This window comes from Callorhinchus milii, unplaced genomic scaffold (assembly GCF_018977255.1).
Source record: "Callorhinchus milii isolate IMCB2004 unplaced genomic scaffold, IMCB_Cmil_1.0 Scaffold14, whole genome shotgun sequence".
NCBI lineage: Eukaryota > Metazoa > Chordata > Chondrichthyes > Chimaeriformes > Callorhinchidae > Callorhinchus > Callorhinchus milii.
In genome coordinates this window covers 9328186-9350388 of record NW_024704755.1, presented here as the reverse complement: position 1 = coordinate 9350388, position 22203 = coordinate 9328186, and the positions used below count along the sequence as shown (strand labels likewise).

General features: G+C 38.6%; 1 protein-coding gene across 3 annotated transcripts in view; it reads right to left on the bottom strand.

Annotated features, from left to right (window-relative positions):
* nkd1 (NKD inhibitor of WNT signaling pathway 1) overlaps window positions 1–22203 on the bottom strand; it is a 52693-nt gene that overhangs the window by 20699 nt on the left and 9791 nt on the right. For all 3 annotated transcript variants that reach the window (XM_042340320.1, XM_042340323.1, XM_042340322.1), the window contains exon 4: window positions 4592–4649. In XM_042340320.1, coding sequence (XP_042196254.1) covers window positions 4592–4649 — 58 coding nt within the window. The remainder of the gene's footprint in view (window positions 1–4591; window positions 4650–22203) is intronic.

Genomic DNA, 22203 nt, shown 5'->3' with positions numbered 1-22203 from the left:
TGTCTCCCCCAAGCTCAACATCAGTGAGGCATAAAGGTTGTTTGTTTGAACTCATGTTGCCACATTACATAAGGAAATAAATATTCAAATTTTGAATAATTTTTCAATGAATACATTACAAGCTGTTTATAGTGTAAACAAGTTGCTGAAGCCCTGGAGCTCTGGTCAGGTTTTATACATAATGTATATCATTTTGCCTGGAAACTATACAGTCAATTCACTTTACAGTCAGTATATTCTGTGAAGGGCTTTGAGACGTTTTGAACACATAGTAAGACGCTATATCAAATGCAAGGATTATTATTATTATATTGAAAATAGTGTATAAAATCATCATTACTAATGGAAAGGATTTCTGTCACAGAACATGTCTAAGCTCAGAGGAAATGATTGCAGCAACAATGCTTAAAAAAACAGCAAGTGAAGAGTCTCCACCAATTTAAGCAATAGATCACGTGCTACCAAAGTGGCTTTCATTTTGATTTGCTTCAAATTGACTGACCCCAAAAGGGCAGCTTCCTCCAGATCTTGTACTGATTTGCAGAGTATCTGCAGAAAAGTAAAGCTGTGCCATCTCCGTTCTTCAGAAGCACTCTATGACTGATCAGAGAGTGCCATGGGCAGCAACCAAGTAACTGGAACCTTTTGTCCTGCCTGGAGCAGGAAGTGTGATTAAGGAAGGCAGCAGTGGAGAAAAAAAAGCTGTATCTAACAATAAAACTCCTCCATCCTCTGCAAGAACGCTAGTAAAATCAAACGTTGGCACCGGATGTAAGAGCCGTTAAGAGATGAACAGTTTCTTTCCACACTAGTCCTATTAAACATGACTCTAGATAGAAGTCGTAACCTTTAAGCTGGAGTTTCACTGAGTCAACATTCTGCTCTCAGGGCTCAATGCTTTGATGTTTACTTTGTTCATTCTATAGTTCAAAAGGACCACTAATGCACCAATCTCTCGCCAAATAAATCCTTAATCCAAGAATCCACTGCTTTTCCTTTCTGCCATCCAAGACCATAAAAAAAAGGATTTTATCAAGCTTTTATGAAACTGATTAAAGTTCTAATCCAGCATCCTTTATTCTGCAGTGCTTAATTTACTTTTTTTTAAAAAAACAGCTGTTATATATTTTGTCATTGAGCTTCAGAAAGATTTTTTTTATTCCATCTGGAAGGTAAAGAGTTTCATATTTCAGCAAATATGATTAGGATTTTGGAATTAATGAATTTCTATACAGTTAAGATAACTGACATCGTGCCGTACATTTGACTGACATTTTATCTGATTTCTGCATAACTTTATGAAATTTAATCTTTCAAAAGGTAGCAGTAAAAAAAATGAGTTTCGTTGAAACTAGAGTTTTAATCCTAAAAGTGGGGTCTAATTTACAATCTTCATGAAATGGGTGGGAAGCCCTATTTTGAGACTCTACAAGGTCGGATTTGGGTCAGTGAGTTCAGAAGGCCATCAAATTACAAAAAAGGACTGCAGAGTCAAACAGATGGCCGTGAGGAGATGGTGTTTCACTCTCCAGTGTTTTGTTGAGCAAAAGCAATTTTCAGAGGTTAACAATTAATGAATATCGCCAATAAAATCCCAATGACTGTCCTCCTTATATTCTCAGTCATGATACTGATAATCCTTGCGCTTGACACATTGTCAAAAGGTTTCAAAGTACTTCAAAATATTTACTATTGCTGTTACACTGTATTTTGTAGTTGAAAGAATGAGGTCTATCCCTGTTTACTGAGAAAAAGGTGAATTCACTCAGGAAACTTCACTCAAGTGCACTCTTAATGCTTCTATCGTCACCAGTGAGTAGGGCTTTGTGTGAAAATTGAATGGTAGAAACTCAAAATCCTAAATTAAGCGGATCTGCTATCATTCAACATTATTCAGTATCAGCTAGTGACAGAACCGGTGGGACCACTGCACACTTTTCTGTCCCATACAACTGTGCAGCAACGGGGTCAAATTTCTTTCAATAAAATATCTCCTTTGGTTTCCCTTAAATGTCTCCTGAGAATCCACCTCACACCTTCAACAGCAATACTTTATCCATTTAATAGAAGGGGTTATCCTTCTTATCAGTAAAGATTTCTGTCAGGCTTACGCAAGCTTATATAATTTTGTACAATACAGTAGGGTTGTCATATTTGGCAACTGTACATTTTCTTGTGTAGATATTCAGTCTTTCCTTCAATATCAAGTCTAATTAATAAGCTCTTTCTGAGGAATATCCACAAGTTTATACGTCATAGTACATGGACTCCAAGGAAACAAAAGATAGAATTTATACTGTTTCAATAAGATATAATTTAGTTTGCAACTGACCAAATTTGCATGTAGTTAATTGGATCTATTTAGCATGAAGGAGGAACTTCTAATTTTGCCTGTTTTTACTTCTGTTGAGGCTAAAAGTCAATTTTATCCCCAAGAGGTTTGTGGCTTTCTCAACCCCTCAACCTATTAATTCTACAACGTGGAATATTCATTCCCAACATTTTAAGTGTGTTCTGAAAGCAGGCATCAAGTAGCCAATTGGCTCAGTTAGTAGCACTCTCAGTTCTGAGTCAGAAGGTTGTTGGGTTCAAGCCCCATATCGGGACTTTGTCAGGGATTCTTGATACTCCTGTGCAGTGCTGGGAGAAGCACTGCATTGTTGCAGGTGCCATCTTTTGGACAAGACATTAAACCAAGGTTCCATCTGCCTATTCAGATGGACCTTAACAATCACATGGCATTATTACAAAAAAAGGGAGTTTCTCCCAGCATTCTGGCCAATAGTCCTCCGGGTAAAATTGATCATTCACTGTTTGGCTATTTGTAGGACATTGCTGTGTGCTAAGAAGTTGCTGCATTCACTTACAAAGTACACAATCACTATGCTTTACAGTAAATGCAGTGAGGCAGATTGAGATGTCCTCCCAATGTAAAAGGCGCTGTATCAAATGTAAGAATTATTGTTGTTATTATCCCCAAAATTCTCCACCTGTCTGGCTGTGCATCCCTATGTCTGTTCCCGGAAGATGAGCCACAGCATTAATGTCTCACCTGCACAAATTGGGGTAAGTTGTTTAAGCACAAGAATTTTTGGTCAGGAATAGTTAATTAAGCCAACAATCCTGCCCCCTTAATAATTCTCAATCCAGTTACTCTTCTCACTATATTCTTCATTCTCTCTCTTTCCTGGAACATACTCAGTTGCCGGTTGTCTGCCCCAATGGATTTTTCCAGTTTCTTATTGCACAAGTATACTGTATTACTCTTCGTGCAAAACCCTTCCATCTGACTCACTTTGTCTGATCAATGTAAATATCAGTTTGCTGTGATAGAGAACAGACCCCACCCTCCATTCAGTTAACAAGTGGAGATTTCTAATGAACTTAACAAGAAGGAATGGCAACTTACCATAGGTATGCTCATAGAGTGAGCTCCCTTAAGTAGCTCTATCAAGTGTCCTATGGATACATACAGTGTTCTCTCATCGTATTTAAATATTTAATGCCATCATTACATTTTTGGGACTCCCATTAACACCCAATGGAAAATGTAAACTTAAGTTTGCACTCAGTTTTTCTACTTGTTATGGGAATAGGATTCGATTTTAATGGTGGTTCTCACTCTCCTGCAATATAGGCAGTCACTTTATATACAATATAGATTGCTACCAAATGAAATGTTTACAGTGATCTATTTATGTCACTATAAAGTTATTGTGCAAAGCAATAAAAAAATGATTGTGCGAAGTATACTGGAGTTCTGATACATTCAGAGTTTTTATTATGAAGTAATTTGCATATATAACTACAAAATGTTCACTTCATGATACAGTAAATGTGACTGAGACCCTGTATCTGCCTGAAGTGCAACAAGAAAAATTCACAGCTACAAAAAATTAGACAGCAATAAGCAGGCCATCCAGATGTTTGGTAATACACGTTTACTGCAATGTCACTAACTTAACAACCATATGACATCGCTGACTTAGCAAACATTGAGGGGGCCCAGCTGAACACTTTATCAAAACACAAACCCAATTAGACAGCTGTGAAAGTCATTTAACACCCAAGCTACTAGACTTAAGGATAGGCTGTTTTATTCTCCTGTTGGATTTTTTTTAAAACAGCACTTCCTTTAAAAACGCAATGTGTACAAAGGTAATGTATTCCCTATAAAATGTCTCATTGATTAATTTACACATTAATGCTGTGATAAGTCTTTTACTACTGTAGCATAGGAAGCAGAGTGGAGTTAAGAATAAGTCCTTCAATTTGCTGCAGGTCCTCTACCGGTGACCTTGCTTGTAAATGCGCTCAAGGTTTAATAGACTACCCAACCTGTGGATTTCACAATCCACACAGTTCTGCTTTGCCTATTAATGCATCTTACGTAGTGTTTCTACTGCTTTATAAAGACAACAGGCAAAAGAGATGCAAATGCACTTTTCTCATCAAATTTCAAAACCGGGAGGGTGGGGGAGGTGGGGGGCTGGGGGCAGGGGAAGTAACTCAAGGAGATTTAAAGGAGGAATGGAGAGGAAAGGATAACCTGACAAACCATTGCGCCTTTTATAAAGTGCTCACAAGTTACCTTCCAAAGGATAATGATCTTCACTGTATCCTTCTCTGCCAAATTCACCAGTTGACCCCTATAAAAAAAACAAAACCCAAAAAATTACTTTGTCTGCAGTGCGTAATACACAATAACCTGCTGTTTTACGATAGTGCAAAATATTCAAAAATAGCTCATATGTAAAAGAAGAAAAATATATTTAAGTAGTGCTTATTTGACAAAAATAGCTTCCATGCGAGGCGTGCCGTCCTTTTATAAAATAACTGTGATGCAATGTGTTTGCTCACAAATAAGAAATGCCCAAATTCCTGGAAATTAAAAGAACTCTGAATTATTAGGGAGTAAAACGCTGTAGATGAAATGTATCAAAGGAATCTGTTGGGAAGCTGTACAGGTTGGATAATAGTCTGACTACCCCTGCCTGAAACCTTTACTATGCAACGGTTATTACATTTTGAAACTAGCTGCAGCATCCCTAGAAAATGTCAGTGAATCCACTATTTGTACATATCTACAAATATTCCCAGTTAAGAATTAGCATTTCTGGCTAAGTGCAACAAGAACAGATTGGTCGGTCGGTGCACTTTCTCATTCATCGCAGAAAGGAAGCACTTATTGTGCTTGTGTCTGTGTGTGTGTATGGTGGGGGGTGGTGGGGGGGGAGAAATCACACGAGTGATCCCAAGCCTTCCCTCCACCCACTGAGAGGTAGCACTCTGCCACTGTGCACTGGCCTATTCGTCAATTAAGCCGAGCCCAGTTTAAAGACAGTCAAAGCTTAGATCTGAACTAAAAGCCCTTAGGGATCAGAGTCCACAGTATTGATGCAAAAGCTTCTGTAGTTGCCTTTCCTCCACCAAAAAATGTGCATTTCTAAAGATAAAAGGACACCATTAAGGCTATATTGCTTAGCACTACTATTCTACTACACATTCTTGTGTGGTATTTCCCCCAGCAAATCGAGGATAGGAGAAGTAGATAACTGCCCCGAATCAGTACAAACTCCAACCTTAGCAGAAAACACTGTATTTGCTGGCTACCGAATAAAGAAACAGTCACTCCACACATTTAAAGATATTTCCTTCCTTCTACTCACTGAGCTGAGGAAAAACAAACAAGTGCAGTGTCGGAACCTTCCTCGGGGTAACTGGAACAGGTGTAGGGCAATTGGCTAATGAGGGAAAAATAATGAGAAACGTCAACAGTTGGTGGCCTTGGGAACACAGAGAGAGTGCAGAGTGCTTGACTCCCAAACACAATGTGTTGAATGGGAATCCCTGAGCAGCTTGTCACTCAAAGTCACTATTCCTACTGGAACAAGGTTCCAACATCTAACTTGCAAAGATGTTTCCAAAATGTCCAATCACTACAAAAGCCCGGATCCAGTAAGGTCACACAAGTATAAGGACATTTAGTAAACTCGCAAATGCCCTCCCCAACTTCTTTCTAGTTACACTTATTATCTTATCTTCTTTCCCATTTCAAGTTGCGTCTTGGCAGATTGATTGCCTCAGTTTTTTCATGACCTGCAAAACTCCACAGAAAATAAGGTAGACCTCTGCAACATACTTTATTCACAAATCACACCGAATATAGATACACTGTACAATTAAAAGTTGTTATTTCTATTCAACCTTTCTCCAACTCAATTCCAGACTAATTCCTTCCATTCTGCTATTAACTTTGCATTGAGAATATTCCACAAGTACTGTTGAGGAACCAATGAATCAATTTGGAGAATTTAATATTCCTGAAATCCTCATCACAGCATAGCATACAGCCTGACCACAAGGTGACATTTATACCTGCTGGAGGAGATTCAGAGGAGCAAGTTGGCTTACCTCTGGGATGCAAAGGGCAAGGGAGAAAATGGTAGATTACAGCAGAGGAAGATTCTTAGCTCATGGCGACTGAACCAAACTGTACTCTCTAACACTGTCACCCAAACTGACATCAACAGTCAGTAAAACCACAGCGCATCAAAACTCAGGCCACCCATTCGGTTCAGTACACCACATTTCCTCACTGATCCATTGATCCAAATCAGCCGAGGTCTGCATTTTTACCTGCATTTCTGCTACAGTACTTCACCTTTACTGAAGTGAAATAGAAATGACTCCATCACCCTTTGCAGCAAAAGCTAGTTAGCTTTATACATGTTCTGGATCTGCCACTGCTTGAAGGCTCGGGTTAGGTATGATCACACAAATTGTATGTTATTGTCATAATCCTAAAGGTACTCACTTGACGAGCCTCAATTCCAACATCAAAGGCACTTGACAGAAAGTTTATTTCCTGTTATTGCCACACCACCCCTCCTTCCCCCCCAAAATCAGTGACTTGGATTTAGATCTTATAATTATGACCCAATGAAAAGAATCACGTCTTCACTCTAGAACTAGAGTCCTAAAAGGAAACATTTTGTAAAACTCGCCTGCGATTTTTCCAAATCCTCAGAAAATCAAGGTCACAACTGATAAAACTTTTAGGACATTCTGTAAAGTCCCTTAAGGTTAGTCCCACAGGCCTCTCTCTGGGTGGTCAGCAGTTTAATGTGAAAGACTGTAGGCAGAACGGGGTTCTTTCATGTTTAAGGCGTGCAAATCTCTCATTTACAACAGTCCCAACCTTTATTAATAGAATTGCCGTCATATATATATATATACTTTATCACTTGCACGATTGAAGTAGCAAAGACTGAGGAAGACTGGGAGACTCGATGAAGTGAAATCACAATAGTTACAACAGGAAAAGTTTACCAACTGCTCATTTTACAACAAAAGTAATAATTATCTGACTGAAAGTGACCAGCGTTCAGCAAAATTCATTTCCTGATTTTTAAAACTATCGAGTTAGATTTATACTAATGATGTTTGTGAAAATGCAATGTATGATGACAACAGGACAACAGATGTAGTGTAACTTCTGCCCCTCTTTACCCATCTCCCGTTTAGCTCACACCTTCACAGGCAGCAATGTAAACGGTGTCTGAACAGTCTTCCATTGCACATTTCTCTCAACGCCACAGGCAGCCTGTGCTCTCAGCCCAACCAAACAGTCAACGGTGCTGAAATCAAGGAAGTCCAGTGGATAAAGTCATGACTTTGAAACCACTGCACCTTTGCAGTAGTTCTGTGTCAGATCAAGCAGAACAGCTTCCTATTGAACTGGCTGTAGGGGTGAGACAGAGATCTGCAGAGGAGTAGAAAACAGTCAAGTGAGATACACTCTTGAATATCCTGTAATAACTCAGGTAGAGTGTTTCGTCTCTACCGGGAAATCAACCTGACAGGGAGGTCTTGCAAACAATGCGTCATGTCTAGTGAAAGCACTAGGAACAATGTAAAGATTAAAAAGCTGATGGGTTATTTCAACTTGCCTGAAAAATAAATATACAAATGAAAGTAGAAGCACAGTGCGAGTTGAAGCGACATGTTTTCTGCGCGAGTTTAAATGATTCAGAAACTCTTTGTGGTCATTTTTTTTAAAAAAAAACTTTCCCAGCAGCATTACATACATGCATGATTTAGCCACATGCACTCAAGTAACCCAAATGAGCACACATACACATTTCTGGCTCTATAACTTGCTGTATAAGTGTCTGCCAGCAGTCAGATGGTTCCCTTTGCCATGATAAACATTATAAATTTAGAAACCTATGTTTAAAAAAATCCAGTTTTTTGGGGGGTGAGTTTCATTGATTCCAAATTTCCGAAGAATCTGACTTCCGCTGAGTTGCAAGCTCTGTGGGCCTCACAGGTAAATTTATAGAATTAACTTGGCCACTAGTCTGAAGGCTGTTTAATATAAGCACTGTAGGAGAGAGAGGGAGAGAGATGTAAGAGAAAGAGAGTCTCTATATTAAAAAGAATTCTTCCTGACGAGGCTACAACAGAGAGTATTTCCTTAAATGGGATGTTACATCAAAGGGGAAGGTTTATCACGTTTTATTATCTTCTGAAGTCTTAGAATATAATTTTAGTCTGTGACTGCTTTAACTACTATATTTATGTCTGAATCGCTAAAAGTTAACAGATGTGACAGAGCAAGGTTTAAATGAAATTTCCTGATAACCATGTGGTTCTCTAGACTTGAAAGGCTGCATTAGATTTTGGGCCAGGCAGGAACATATTGGAATCTCAAAGTGAAGGATTTAAGTAGATTACATGGTTAAAATGCTGAAAGAGTTTGGACACCGACTCCCAATGGCTTTTATTCAGTGTATTGTTTCTTTAAATCTTCTGAGCACGATGGGGAACTTTTATTCTTTACCAATAAGAAAGAAATGCAATCGTCTATTTTAAGAGTTCTAAACCAACTCGCTTTGCGAAGCATCGGGTTGAAAATAAATGTCCCGTCAGCAATGTCAACATCTTTTCCTGTCTGGTTGTGCTGGATCTAGGCAATCTAATCCATGTGGGACCTGAGTGATTCAAGATGTACCAACACCTATGGGGAGAAAAAAGGAAAGGCGTTTATGGAATCCTTAATAAAAGGCAGCATAAGAATTTACTTAGGAAATTGATTATATCTGGTTTGGATCTTTGTGACGAGAATAGCAGAAGTGCCCCCATTTCCCCGATTTAGCTAGAAGCATTCTATAATAAATGGAAGATTCAATTTGATGCATATATTACCTTTTAATAATAATAATCCTTGAATTTGATATAGTGCTTTATCAGGTTGTTTGAGATGTCTCACAGTGCTTTACATAATATATTGTAAAGTGGATTGACTGTGTAATTTCTGGGTGAAACACATTGGAATAACAGTCATAGTGTAACTGTCATAGTACTCTTCTAAAGCACCTCAGTAAACCTGATTTCAATTTTTTTCTAATCGTTTTGTCCTTCCTATTATCTACATGACTTTAAAGGTTATGATAATCCAACCCCAAAACTTAAGCTCCCGATGATTTCTGACACATTTTTAAAGCTATTCTTCAGTTTAGAACAGAAGGATTAATTGTTCCTTCAAACATGAACACTATACTAGGTACAAGGGGAACCCTGGAGGGTTGATAAAGTTACTGGCACAGCTGGCTTGGGTCTACAGTGAGAAATCCCAGTAGAAGCACACAAATTAAGAGCAGCACTTGTACCGACCTGCGGAAATGTGTGCCCCAAGTTCCTGAATGTTGGGAGTGGAGAGGTTGGGAGGCCCAGAGAGTTGTAACAGTGAGTTTCGCTATCCTCGCTAGCCTCCTCCCCCACCCAACCAGCAAGCACGGAAGAGGTCCTAGTTATCTGGGAATTCAAGATCTGCTTGACGATCGTCCCTCCGTTTGGCAACAATATAAAAGACTCCTTCCATCCAACCCTCTCCCCCCCTCCCACCCGCCCCCATCTCCAACAACCACCATCACCAGAACTAGATGTGCCCAGACATGAACATTGAGGAAATGCTCAGAGTGAAACTAATAATCACCAAAGTGGAATAGATTTCACAGAATATTTTAAGTTTGGGTTTAAAGGAACTGCGCTGTTTGTTTTTAAGAGTACCAATCATCCCACCAGGTTTTGATTTTTAAAATACATGATTCGTCACTCCCGATGACTAGAGTAGTCTTGTCAGGTGTGGGAGGGGCAGCTCCATACAATTACACCACTGTGCTCAGGATCAAGCATGGAATACAAGAAACGTCAAACCATTGGAATCTATGAATCATGTGACATTGAACTTCAAAAGTATCCCGTAGGGCACAATATTTATTCCCATTTACAGTCACCACACACAGAGACGCCGACTCTCAGCCATGGAGTCAAATGGGAACTGGAAATAAATTAATGAAGCGGTGCCAAGGTAAACTAGTTGGAAATGGGCCCATTTCTGAGGTGCTGATGGGCTGGCATGCTTTAATACAGATTGCCGTATGAATGAAAATTATGTTATCATGTGCACTACAAGGTTTTAATAGGCACACAGACCAGCAATCTGAAATGAACAGCATGGTTCTAAGCAAAGGCTCTCACTCTAAAGAGGGCTCATTAGCCTCATTTCTACCCGATATGAGGCTCATCCAATGTGAGGCTTATCACTGAGCACTGAATTGAAGCCATGTCACAGGATAAAAGCCTATAGGAACAAATCTACTTTATCAATGTATAAGATGATTTATGGGAAGTTCTATCTTTTTAATTTTACATCATCACCGTTTTCTCCACGTCCTTAACACACTTACTTCCCAAGTATCTATCCACCTCCCTTTTCAACATTTATTCTGCAGACACAGAAAGACCAGGGCTGCAGACCATCACATCTGCGTAAAGAGACCTCACATCCTACTTTTATATGTTCCAGTGGTTAAATTGATATGAATACTATAAGCCGTCACATTTTTATACTTGCGATACCAGTATATTGCCACAATCACTACAAAAACTTGTATTTATATAGCGCCCTTCACCCGGGGTAGAGTCCCGGAGCACTTTGTCTGCTAAGAACCACCTTATGTTATATTGGCACTAAATGGTTAATGTAAATGTGCTATAGGTTATTTTACTTGATGGGCCACTATTTCAGCATTGCTTCCTGATTGGTTTGTAGAGGGTTATTAGGTACAAATAAAAACACATCCTGTTTGTTTTGCATGCTAGAATTTTTTTTGTGTTTAAGTAAAGCAGGTTTAGATTCTGTTACAAGCCTGCAATATAAAACCATTCCAGACACAATAAACCACAAAGGTTTAAGTCATTTATATCACCTCAGGAATCTCACGGTGGAATTATAGTCCATATTGAACTTCGACTCTCTTTTGTACTGCATACTGTATTTAGCATTTCCATTTCAGATTTACCATTTAACTCTTTACTGTGAATTATGACCACTAATTTGTTCAGTCACTATCACCAGGCCGGTTCCAGAGTTTCACTGCAAAGCTTTGCCTCTTATGGCAGGAAGTGGGAGTTTTACTGTTCAATAAATAATAGCAGCTTTATGATGTGAGAGAAAGGAAAGTGCGTTACTGAGAAATGTCCAACCCAAACATGTGATATCTTTATAAAAAAATGTCTTTCTTGTCAAAAAGAACAAACAAGCAAATATTTTTGTAGAAGCTGCTGCCCGGACAAATGTAATGTAGCAGCCCCTTTCCTCAGAGTGTTTTAGTTTTAATGATGCACATTATACACTGCAACCTCAAAAGATCTCCGCCACACCAGTTCCAGGATATCTGTACACATGCCAACACACCCACTTTTATAACAAAGCGCAGAGCTAAAGCATCTTCTGGACTTGTTGTAAATAAGAAAAGGGACTGACACACATGTGAAAGACAATCTTATTGTAGTTTCGTTGCAACGCTGCACCATTGTGGATCGCAATATCATGTGACAGATTGTTAGTAGATTCCAGACACGTCACCACCCATCACGTCCAAGCAAGAATTTATTATTTGTAGTAAAACTGACTGATGTGAGGCCAGGGGCACAACATGAAAATTACTGCACAACTACATAAAAATGACTACATAAAAAATTATTTTTAAAAGATAAAACAGTCAGGGTTATGAAATGGGCTTTCAAAGGAATAAGAATCCATTAGCTGCGTCATTCGTCTTTTTGAACAAAAATTGTAGATTAAACTTCATAATATGTTGATCTAGATAAAGAAAAGGAGTTGTACTTCCCTGTCACACAACTCCTTGCTGATGCTCTGAACATGGCACACAAATACTGTAGCATTGTCACCTTGTCACCAGAACAGGCGGGAGAAGGATCAATACTTGAGCTGGTTTTATAACGATACAATCGGGAGTGCAACTTACACAACTACTGCAGTACATTTCATACCAACTTCAAGCTCATAAGAACTCAGGAGTACAGTGTAACAACTTGCAGCAGTGAGTCCCTGCCCTGCACGATTATCTAGCATTATGAATACATATAATAAATAGGTCATTTCAATCCATGACTGTTTGTAGGACACTGCTGTGCGCAATTGGCTGCCGTGTTTCACCCACAAATATACAGTCAATTCACTTTACAGTCTATTCTGTGAAGCGCTTTGAGATGTCGAGAAGACGTGAAAAGCACTATATCAAATGCAAGGATTATTATTATTATGTTCTGATGCCCCTGGACTGGTATCTAGACAGAGTCTAACTGTGGCAAGAAGCCAGGACACTATTTTTAAAAAAAACAGGTTGATGCCGCGATGGAAAGATGGTAGGGTTAGTCTGGAAGGATGAGATCAGTTGTGCCGAAAGGCCTTCTTTATCCAAGCTAATCTTGTGACCTAATGCGAGTAAGATAACTGTTGCAGTGCAGTTGGTGTCACTGATTTTACACAATGGAGATCTTTCATCTCCTCTGTGGTTTGAGATTAGTGTGTACCATTGCTGGAACAATCAGGCCTAGGCATCCTGTGCTAAACACAGCCACTTGATGCCCTAGCCTCTCAATAAAGAGAAGACAGAATGGGGTGGTGGGGGGTAGGCGGGGTGGGGGATGAGGATGCATTTATACAAATACTGTGACACTCCTGAGCTATTCACACCAACTGCTCTGACTGGTTCCATTCTCAAAAGTATGTTGTCGGTCACGTAATGGGGCAGTGCGATTTTCTGTAAACTTCCTCCAAGTTTTGGGAACAGAACGTGAAAAAGCAATACATTTTACATCAAAATAATACCCACCTTTGTAAAGATTAAAAATCAATACAAATTCACATTTATATAGAGGCCTTTCACGTTGGGAGAATGTAAAATGATATTAATTGGGACTGTTTTACTACATATATACGTACATCAACAAGAACATTGTACCTTGTGAGAGTGTCGCTTGGATTTGTGAACCCCAGGAGCAATGAATGGACTCGCTACTTGCTTTCCCCAAACACTTGAGACCAGTTGTTCAGACACTGCAGGTACAATGCTTCCAATCCCTCAGCTCACAAACCTGCAGCTTTAGGGATCTACTAATTGTCTAATGAAAGAAATCCTTTAAATTCCTCAGGAAGGATTAAAGGACCTGAACTATTTAATTGCTGTGAGAATGTGGCTAATCCTGAACGCCACGTTCAGTTGCAGATTCAACACTGAGAAAGAAAGATAAAGGGTCCGCAGTTTTCAAAACACAATGAACACCAGAGGCTGGCTTGTTCTTTTCCCAGCTCCGACTCCCTACCATGTGCCAATTGTCGTGGCTGACTTTCCCGCTTGAAATACACCCTACCCCCCAACCAGCACTTTTTTTTCCACCATCTGTGTTTCTAATCAACGTGTCAGCTCCAGCAAAGCCCAGATGATGAAAGGGAAACGTCTTGGCTCCAAAGCCTACTGGAAAAGCGGCTTCACTGATCAAAGCCCAGAGTCACTGCTGTTTGCACTGTATTAGTTTAATGAATGCCATTAAGTGCTCAACAGATTTGATAAACATTTGTCTGTTGATTCCACGCAGTCCCAGGAACAAATTTACAGATTTTCATCCAAGAACACAAGTTCAGTGCACATGCAAAATTGATGAAAGGAATTCTAGGCTTTAGAAGTGATTTTACATTAGTCTGAGTTTATCGAATGGCTGAAAGCCACTTCCCTTTCTTTTTCGGATTGTATGGATTTATAAGTATTCTAATTCAAGGTAAATAGAAACACATAAGACTAGAAGCATTAATAGCTTCCTCCCTTCTGAAGACAATTGTTGCATGTAAGTTTCAAGTGGGCCAGCTACAGTATCCGCTGCTTTTAATACCTTTAATTAGGTATCTTATGCAGGTCAGGAGACAGCAACGATCAATTATAGGGAAGAGCGACCTTTCATCTGCCTGGAAAGGAAGCAAAAGATACTGAAACATTTCAGAGGGAGGAATGGTTAACATTAAAAAAGATAAAAGTGCAATAGTGCACCAAGTTAGTACACACTGTACAGCCAGGGTGAGCTCCACGCCAGACAGATTTTAAAAGTACACAGACATATTTTAACTGGCAACACATGTAGGGATTTCAACACAATTACCCCAAAGTCAGTAAGTTCAGCAAGTAAATCACTGAAAGGATAATTTACCTGTTGGGGTTTCAGTACCAAAAGATTTCAAATCTCTGGATGGATACCATGGCTGCAGCTTACACCAAGATAGTTACTGTCTAAATTTTTAGTTAACCACTGAGCAATATTTCATAATTCACCTGCACCCATGGACCTTGTTTCTTCACATTCATTAATTGCACCCAAAGATGTACTGTCTCACTTTGCACGTGTATTGATGTGTAAGTTGTGGAGCTAACATGTATTTGTTACATGTCAACTACTGTGATTCAGAAGCAACAGGCAAAAATGAATAAGGTTTCCTACTACTGTATAATTTAGCAAGCGATGCTTCATCACTTCCAGACTTATAAAAGAAACATTGGAAAGTTTTAGTTCTGCACCCTACAACATGAGATTCTGAATAACACTGAGTATCCGGAAATTAGGAAACTTGTCACTCTAAATCATTTCCAATATCTCTTTGCTCCCTATATGTCCCATTGGGGTTAATTCATGTCGCACATCAATACACTTGCAAAGTGAGATAGCGCATCACTGGATGCAATTAATGAGTGTGAACAAATGGTGATATGGTGAATCATGACATTTCTCTCATTGGTCAAATAACAATTTAACATTTAAAATTAAATATTTGAAAGGACTACATAGAAATAACGCAAGCCTAGCCGAAAGATTTAGATTGCATTGATGAATTGCGATATTTGAACAGCATTATTTACTACAGTCTTATTTCTCTACGAAACAATATTTTGGAATAACAGATAACCCATCAACAAGCAATAACCACCCAAAAATATAATCAAATCAAGAGTACAATCCTCCTTGGAAGGCGGTCTCGCTGGGTTTGAATTGACTGCATGGTGACAAGCCGGGCAAAAGGGAATCGAGTGGCTTCATGTTGCTTTATGTGGAAGGCTTGATAATCCAACATTTGCAGGTCTGCGTTGCTCCAGGGCAATGCTGACAACTGACCTGCCTACCTGAATAATCAATGGGACTTAAAAATGCCACTGGAGGATGGAATATGTCCCACTTGGCTCCTCCAGGTAATCACGCAAGACAATGCCTGACGGGAAAAGTGCTCGAGGCTGGACAAGAAATAAGAAGTTTCCCGGTGTCTGTTACAAAAACAACAGTGTCTCTTACTGGTAAGCTGCACAGATTTGGCTGGTTCAATTTCAGTAGCACTCTTGATGTACACTTTAGGATACCTACTGGGTTAGCATCTCAACCCAGACATAGACAAGAGGGGTATGTAATAAGGGGATATGTACACTCAATAACTAACCAACTAACTGCTACTATCTGGAACTAGGAACTTTTAAGCATGATGGGTTTTTTTTTCCGCCTGTCTCAATTGATGACAAAAGATGTTTTGCAAGAAACTCCAGAAAGGAACATATTTCCACCTTCGTGTAGGTTTTTATGACCCACTAAACAAGGGCTGAGAATTATTCACTGATATGAGTGATCTTTTGCTACTCAACCACCCAGCATAAAAAGTGCAAACCACACAGTTTTTTATAGTTGTTAAAAATTCTATGAGGGTTTTCTTCTAAAAACTGGAGTGATTCTTATTCCAGATGTGTAAGGTGAGATATTACTGTATATTGCATTACTATAAACAATGCTGTCTACCCTCATCTTTACAAACTCATGGAATCCTACAAATTGGTTCTCACAGAAGGTTCATTTATTAACATTTAAACCCATCTCCTGTCTTAGATTGAGTTTCAGATAGATCCAGACAAAGTGTACATTACAAAGAGAGATTAGGAACAAGAGATTGTATTTTAATGAGATGTTATTGTACGTTTGGTTGACCTCATGTTGAAATTGACTTTTTTTTAAAGACACTGTTATCGCCATTGAGTTGAACTCCAATGGAATGTTGGTGTGGCAATCTCTTCCACGCTGAGTGTATAGGGTTAATTAAACCACCCATTTGCAAAAACATCAAAGAAAGGAGTGCAGTCATGATGAACTTAATGGAGATCAATACAAGGACCCACTCCTGCCTCTTCAGACTGAACTATTCAAAGTGAATTAGTGCCTGGCTTTTACAGTCATACACTTGCATGATTCCTTACCATTTAAAGGAAGAGGCATCTTTCTTCATCAGTAACCTCACATAAAAAGAGGGTGGGATTGGTATACTCTTTCACCAGGTGGTATGAGATTTCAGTTTAACTGGCTGGATTTTGACATATTGGCTACTTGGGTTCTCCAGCCCCACGTTTCCAATGACACCATGCTTGAATAATTATTTTTGAAGTTCCAGTTCCAACAGGCAAATATGCTTCACGCCACAGTTGTAATGACCACAAAAATGCAATTGTAAATCAACTAGTTTGTATGCAAAGTACAGTCATAAAAAAAACCTTAACTAATTTTTTTCACTGCAACATTTTGAACAATTTTTATTTTCTGACACTAATTCAAATTGTCCTTTTATGGCATTATCTTGTGAACTCCTTCGATATTCTCAAGAGGGAAGTTTAAAATGGAATACCATTGCTCCATAAATTAAAACAAACTTATGTATTATAAATAACTTACATAAATTATAAAAATAACTAAGTTATTTTCAATCAATTCCTTTTTAGGTTATGTCCAGTCCTTCATAGCTAGCGTAACTTAAATGATCAACTTTTATCATTTTTGAAAAATGACAAGAAAAGTTAAATCATTTATTTAAAAATAAAACTATCTGCATTTACAAAGACAGATTCATTTTTTCAATAAATCGGTATCCTTTACAACTGCATATTACAGTTGAAAAATAATACTCTATAGGAAACAGAAGTCAAGAATTTGATGCTCGACTTTTGTTAGATCAGAGGTAAAACATCCATGGAATGCTCCAAACATGTCCATATACAACCTTATGCTGACATTGCCTTTAACACATGGGAATTCTACACATGAAAACAGTCAATAAAGAGAAAGGGTTAACATGTATTGCTCCCCCTTCAACATTCCTCAACCTAGTGTCACTTTACAAAAATGAAAAACAATAAAACCATATAACTGTTCCCACAGAGGATAGATCTACAAATTAAATGGAAATCTAAGCGTCTAGTAAAACTTCTTAATGAGTCTAGCCATGGGACTGTGCATTAGCGGACTTAGTGAAAAAAAATTGAAATTCAGTTATCAAGTGTTCAGTACTAACAAGACGTGGCCTCAGTACCCTAATGGTCTAATTACTGGAAAAATCCTTAGGAGCCATTAAAGTGCAGCTGAAGTGCTTCTTTTGGATGTCACAAGCAACAAACAAATGAAGCAAATTACACTCAGACCCGTACACTTTGAATCCCACATGCCCCAGAATTTCTACTTGAATTGCAGGAATAGAAATAAATGTGATTTGTCACTTTATAGGATATACTGAAATCGATTAAAGAAATCAGGGTCCTTTTTATTTTCATTTTGGTGATGTAAATTGCAGATAGAATTTTTTTCAGGAAATCCCATGTCTTTGAGAGTTTGTTACTGCTATCAATGACATTGCTAACTTCTACTGATGATTCGGTGGGGAGATGCACATTAGCACTGAGCCATTCAGTGGAGAGAAATCCTATATGTGCCAATCCTAATCTGCATGCAGCTATCAGCCAAGGCAATGACAGGAGCACTATAATTGGAGAGTAGGGGGAGCCGTGTTTCCCACTCCACTGACCCTTGCTAGAAAATAATTATATAGATAGATGGTGGGTTAGGATCAGAACAGGTATGGTATCTGCGATTCAACCTTGCAAGCCAAATGGGTCCAGTGATCCTAGTTGGACAAGTAGCGGGAAGTTTGCCACGTAATATTCATAATGGCTAGCTATGTGGTCTTAGCTAGTTAAACTGTTTATCAATATCCCAGCACACATTCGGGTGGAATCCGTAAGCCTTGGCTCTTGACAACCTCGGAATTATACTGTCAATACAATACTGTTCGAAATTATTTAGACAAGCAGGATTCATCCTCCAGGGAGGGAGTGAACATTCCATTCCAGACACAGGAAATTTCCAAGCGTAGATGGCAGACATATGTGGAAGTCTCAGTCTGGTTTGGATACTCTTAAAATCATGACAATGGGTTTCCACATGTGGACACCCGACTAAGCAAAAGCGGTGTCCTCTGTGGTTGAATATCCTGCCAGCAATCTTTGTCTAGGCTCACGCAGAAAGAAAGAACACTTGGATGAGCTACTGACTGGCTCCTTGCATTTAATAATAATAATAATCCTTGCATTTGATATAGCGCTTTTCACGTCGGGAGGACGTCCCAAAGCGCTTCACAGAACACACTGTAAAGCGAATTGACTGTATATTTGTGGGCGAGTGCGGCAGCCAATGACCAATTTATTATTGTTTTTGGTTTTGGAGGGATTATTATTAAGCGTGTGGAGTAAGGAAACTTGCCCAAGGTTTCGCAAGTCTGGCTTCCAAATTGTTCCAAATTCCAAAGGTTTGTGGAAGTCTGCCTTCCAAATGTATGAGTACTTCAGGAGAAAGAGTTTCTTTTAAAAAAAAGTCCCGTCACCCCCCACCCATCCCTATGCTATATAAGAGCAGATTACATTAAACACAAAAAATGTATTTGGTGAAAATACCGCATAATCAGCATCATCTATCCAACGCTCTTTCTGAACACTCAACCAGATTTCTTAACTGCTTGTATCTCAACAATATACTTATACAAGGAATTAAGTTCACTGCGCAAGGTAATGGATGGTCAAATCTTGGGTCTACGCTTGTTCCTAAAAGGTACATCTTTTTAATAACATTAAAAGGAAATAGGTTGGCACTCCAAACAAAACAATAGCCAACTACAGACAAGAATCAAATATTGTGCAGAAGTAAATCTGGTGGCAGCAAGCATGACAGGATGCTGCAGGTTTTCCATCTCACATTTGTAAATTGTTGCAACCTCAGAGCTTAATGTCAGAGACTGCATTAAAGGGCATTATTTCAAAACTGACAATTTTTTTTTGCAGAAGCTGCAATCACTTTCAAGTCTGTATTTTCTATTACAAAGTCCAGGCACATTGCTCAAAAGTTTACACTAGTTCGGTCGGCTTTTTTCAAAATTTTATAATATAAGGGGGTCAGCCAAGTACCAAACATCTTGGGAGTATAAAGACTCTGAACAATGGCTTCTACCCCGAGGAAGCATGAGCAAAGAATTCAGTTTAGCCCTTCTTTTGTTTGTTGTTTCTGGTGAACACTATTGCAACACCTGGGATTTGAACTGTTGTAAAGCTTTGTTCGACTCTCATTTCCTACTGTCTTTATTGATAACTTCACAAATGATGGCGTTACCTTTACTCAATGATAGATAACCACACTTATTACTGTTTAATGCTCCTGATTACAAGACTGGAAAGCTCCTGAAATTTGATACCTGACTTTTTCTAAAATTACATGATAAACCACAGGATACGACATCCACTATCTATATCAGACACCGTGGATAACCACTTCAAAAGATGGTGCTGTCATATAAATACGCTTTCCGCTCTTCAGGAAGTATTTAATTTGTCCCTCGTTCTGAGCTTGTGCCAGTGACACATGGCGTTTCTTTGCAACAGACTGAATTTGTGCAAAACTACAGCTGAAATGCAACATTTTAATTTTCCAATTTATTCTAGTTCCGTTTACCTCAGTACACCACCCTAAGCAAATTAGTCAAATGGACTGATTCGGTTGTTTTCTTTTGCGCTTTTTGCTTCACAACCTTGAATGAAGAAGCGAAAGCCCATCATTACTGAAGAGTGAATTTAGTCCTTCATTGAACCAAAAAGGCTAAATGCAAATTCCACACCCAGTAGTCCGCAAAGAACGTGTGCGTCCCTGTAAAATGCACAACTCAGCCACACAAGAACTACATCCTTTCTTCTCTTCAACTGAGGCAACACATTGAATTCTTGTGGTTCAGCTATTTAGGCAGTCAACAGCAAGCTCAACAAAATAGGCCACTTGACTGAGGAATTCACAGGTCTTTTTAAACTGGCAAACACTGAAGAATGGCTTTCGTGGGCTCACAGAGTTTTTTTTAATGCAATACTGTTTGGAATTTCTACAAGTACCAGCTGCTACATACAGTACACAGGCAAGGCCAATGGGAACATTCTGCAGCTTTCTCTCATTTTACATGTACTCTCAGGAAAAAAGACGTAGATAAATCGCACAAAAATTAAACAAAGTTTGTTTTATTTTGAACGACAAAATTCTTTTTGAAAACGATAGCCAGGGATATTTAGAAAACAATGAGGAACGTTGACAAACTACAATAATAATTGATTGTATCGGGTCATTCACTAAAACTGCAATCCTCTTTCCCACACGTTTACAGGAAAGAGACAATAAAAAACTGAGGCAACACATTGAATTCTTGAAACTATTAATTTAGAAACACTAAGAAAAGCACTTCCTTAGAATTCATGAAACCCTGTTTAAATCAGATCTAAATAAAACTTTCTTCTTGCTTCTTTTGAGGAAAAGTATCTAAGGATATTTGTATCTCAATAATATATTAAACCCTTTCTTGAATGTTACTAATATGCGATCTGGATTTGTAGTTCCCTGCGCACCTTGTGGCCAAGCAAACTAATTTAACTTTTGCGTTACTTAAAATTGTAGGGTGTGGTCAAAACAAACAAACAGAATGACCTTCCATAGGCATCTGAATTGGTGGATCATGAAGATATAGCGAAAAACATTGCTGAAAATTATGAGTAAAACTAAACCTAGCTCCAAATCATTATGGAGTCTTTCTTTAGTACTGTACACATGCACATGTTTAAAACTGGCCACAGTGGATTTGACAATGCTGTGGGTATATCTAGAAAGTTAGTAATAAAGCGCAACCGTATCAGAATGTCCATAGTCTCTCCAAACAAAATCATAAGGTACTCTTAAAATAACATTGCTATCTCGTAGATCAAAAGAGTGTGTACCGTATAACTCAGTACAAGTTTAATACTTTTGAAGTACGGCCCACACAAAAAGATTGTGCACCCACTGCTACATACATCAGCTTTGATCCGGATTAAAGTAATGAACAGTTTGAAGTAATGCATATTAATGCTGAAGTCATCAGCCAAACTCACCGAAGGCAAATCAATCATTTGTATTCTTGATGTGTGTTGGGCATTTCTGGTGAGATTAGCTGCTGTGTTTGACTACATAACAAGTCACTACACTTCAAAGTAACTCATTCTGAAGTATTTTGTGATGTTCCAACGTGATAATCATTAAATGCAAGTGAAACTTATTATTTCCTTAATATAAACACGTCTCTTCAAAGGGGCCAAGTAGGAATAAAGCATTATTAGTAACTTGAAAAATGATTTAGGATTTTCAATTAAATAAATACATTAAGAAATGTGTGAAATACATTTAGTTGGATAAAACAAAAGTAAACTTAAAACCTTTTTTTGGTACAGTACAGATTTTCTCTTTTGCTATCAGTTCTGATCTTATCCAGTGAGCCAGCACCATAGCTGAAAGTTAGTTTCCTCTGGTGACTCCAACGGATATCCCAATACAACTGAGAGCCCCGAGCCACCAATAGTAACAGACTTCAAGGTTCTGCTGAAACATTACCAAAAAAAACTATGTAACTTAAACCATAAAGTCAGAACCTTT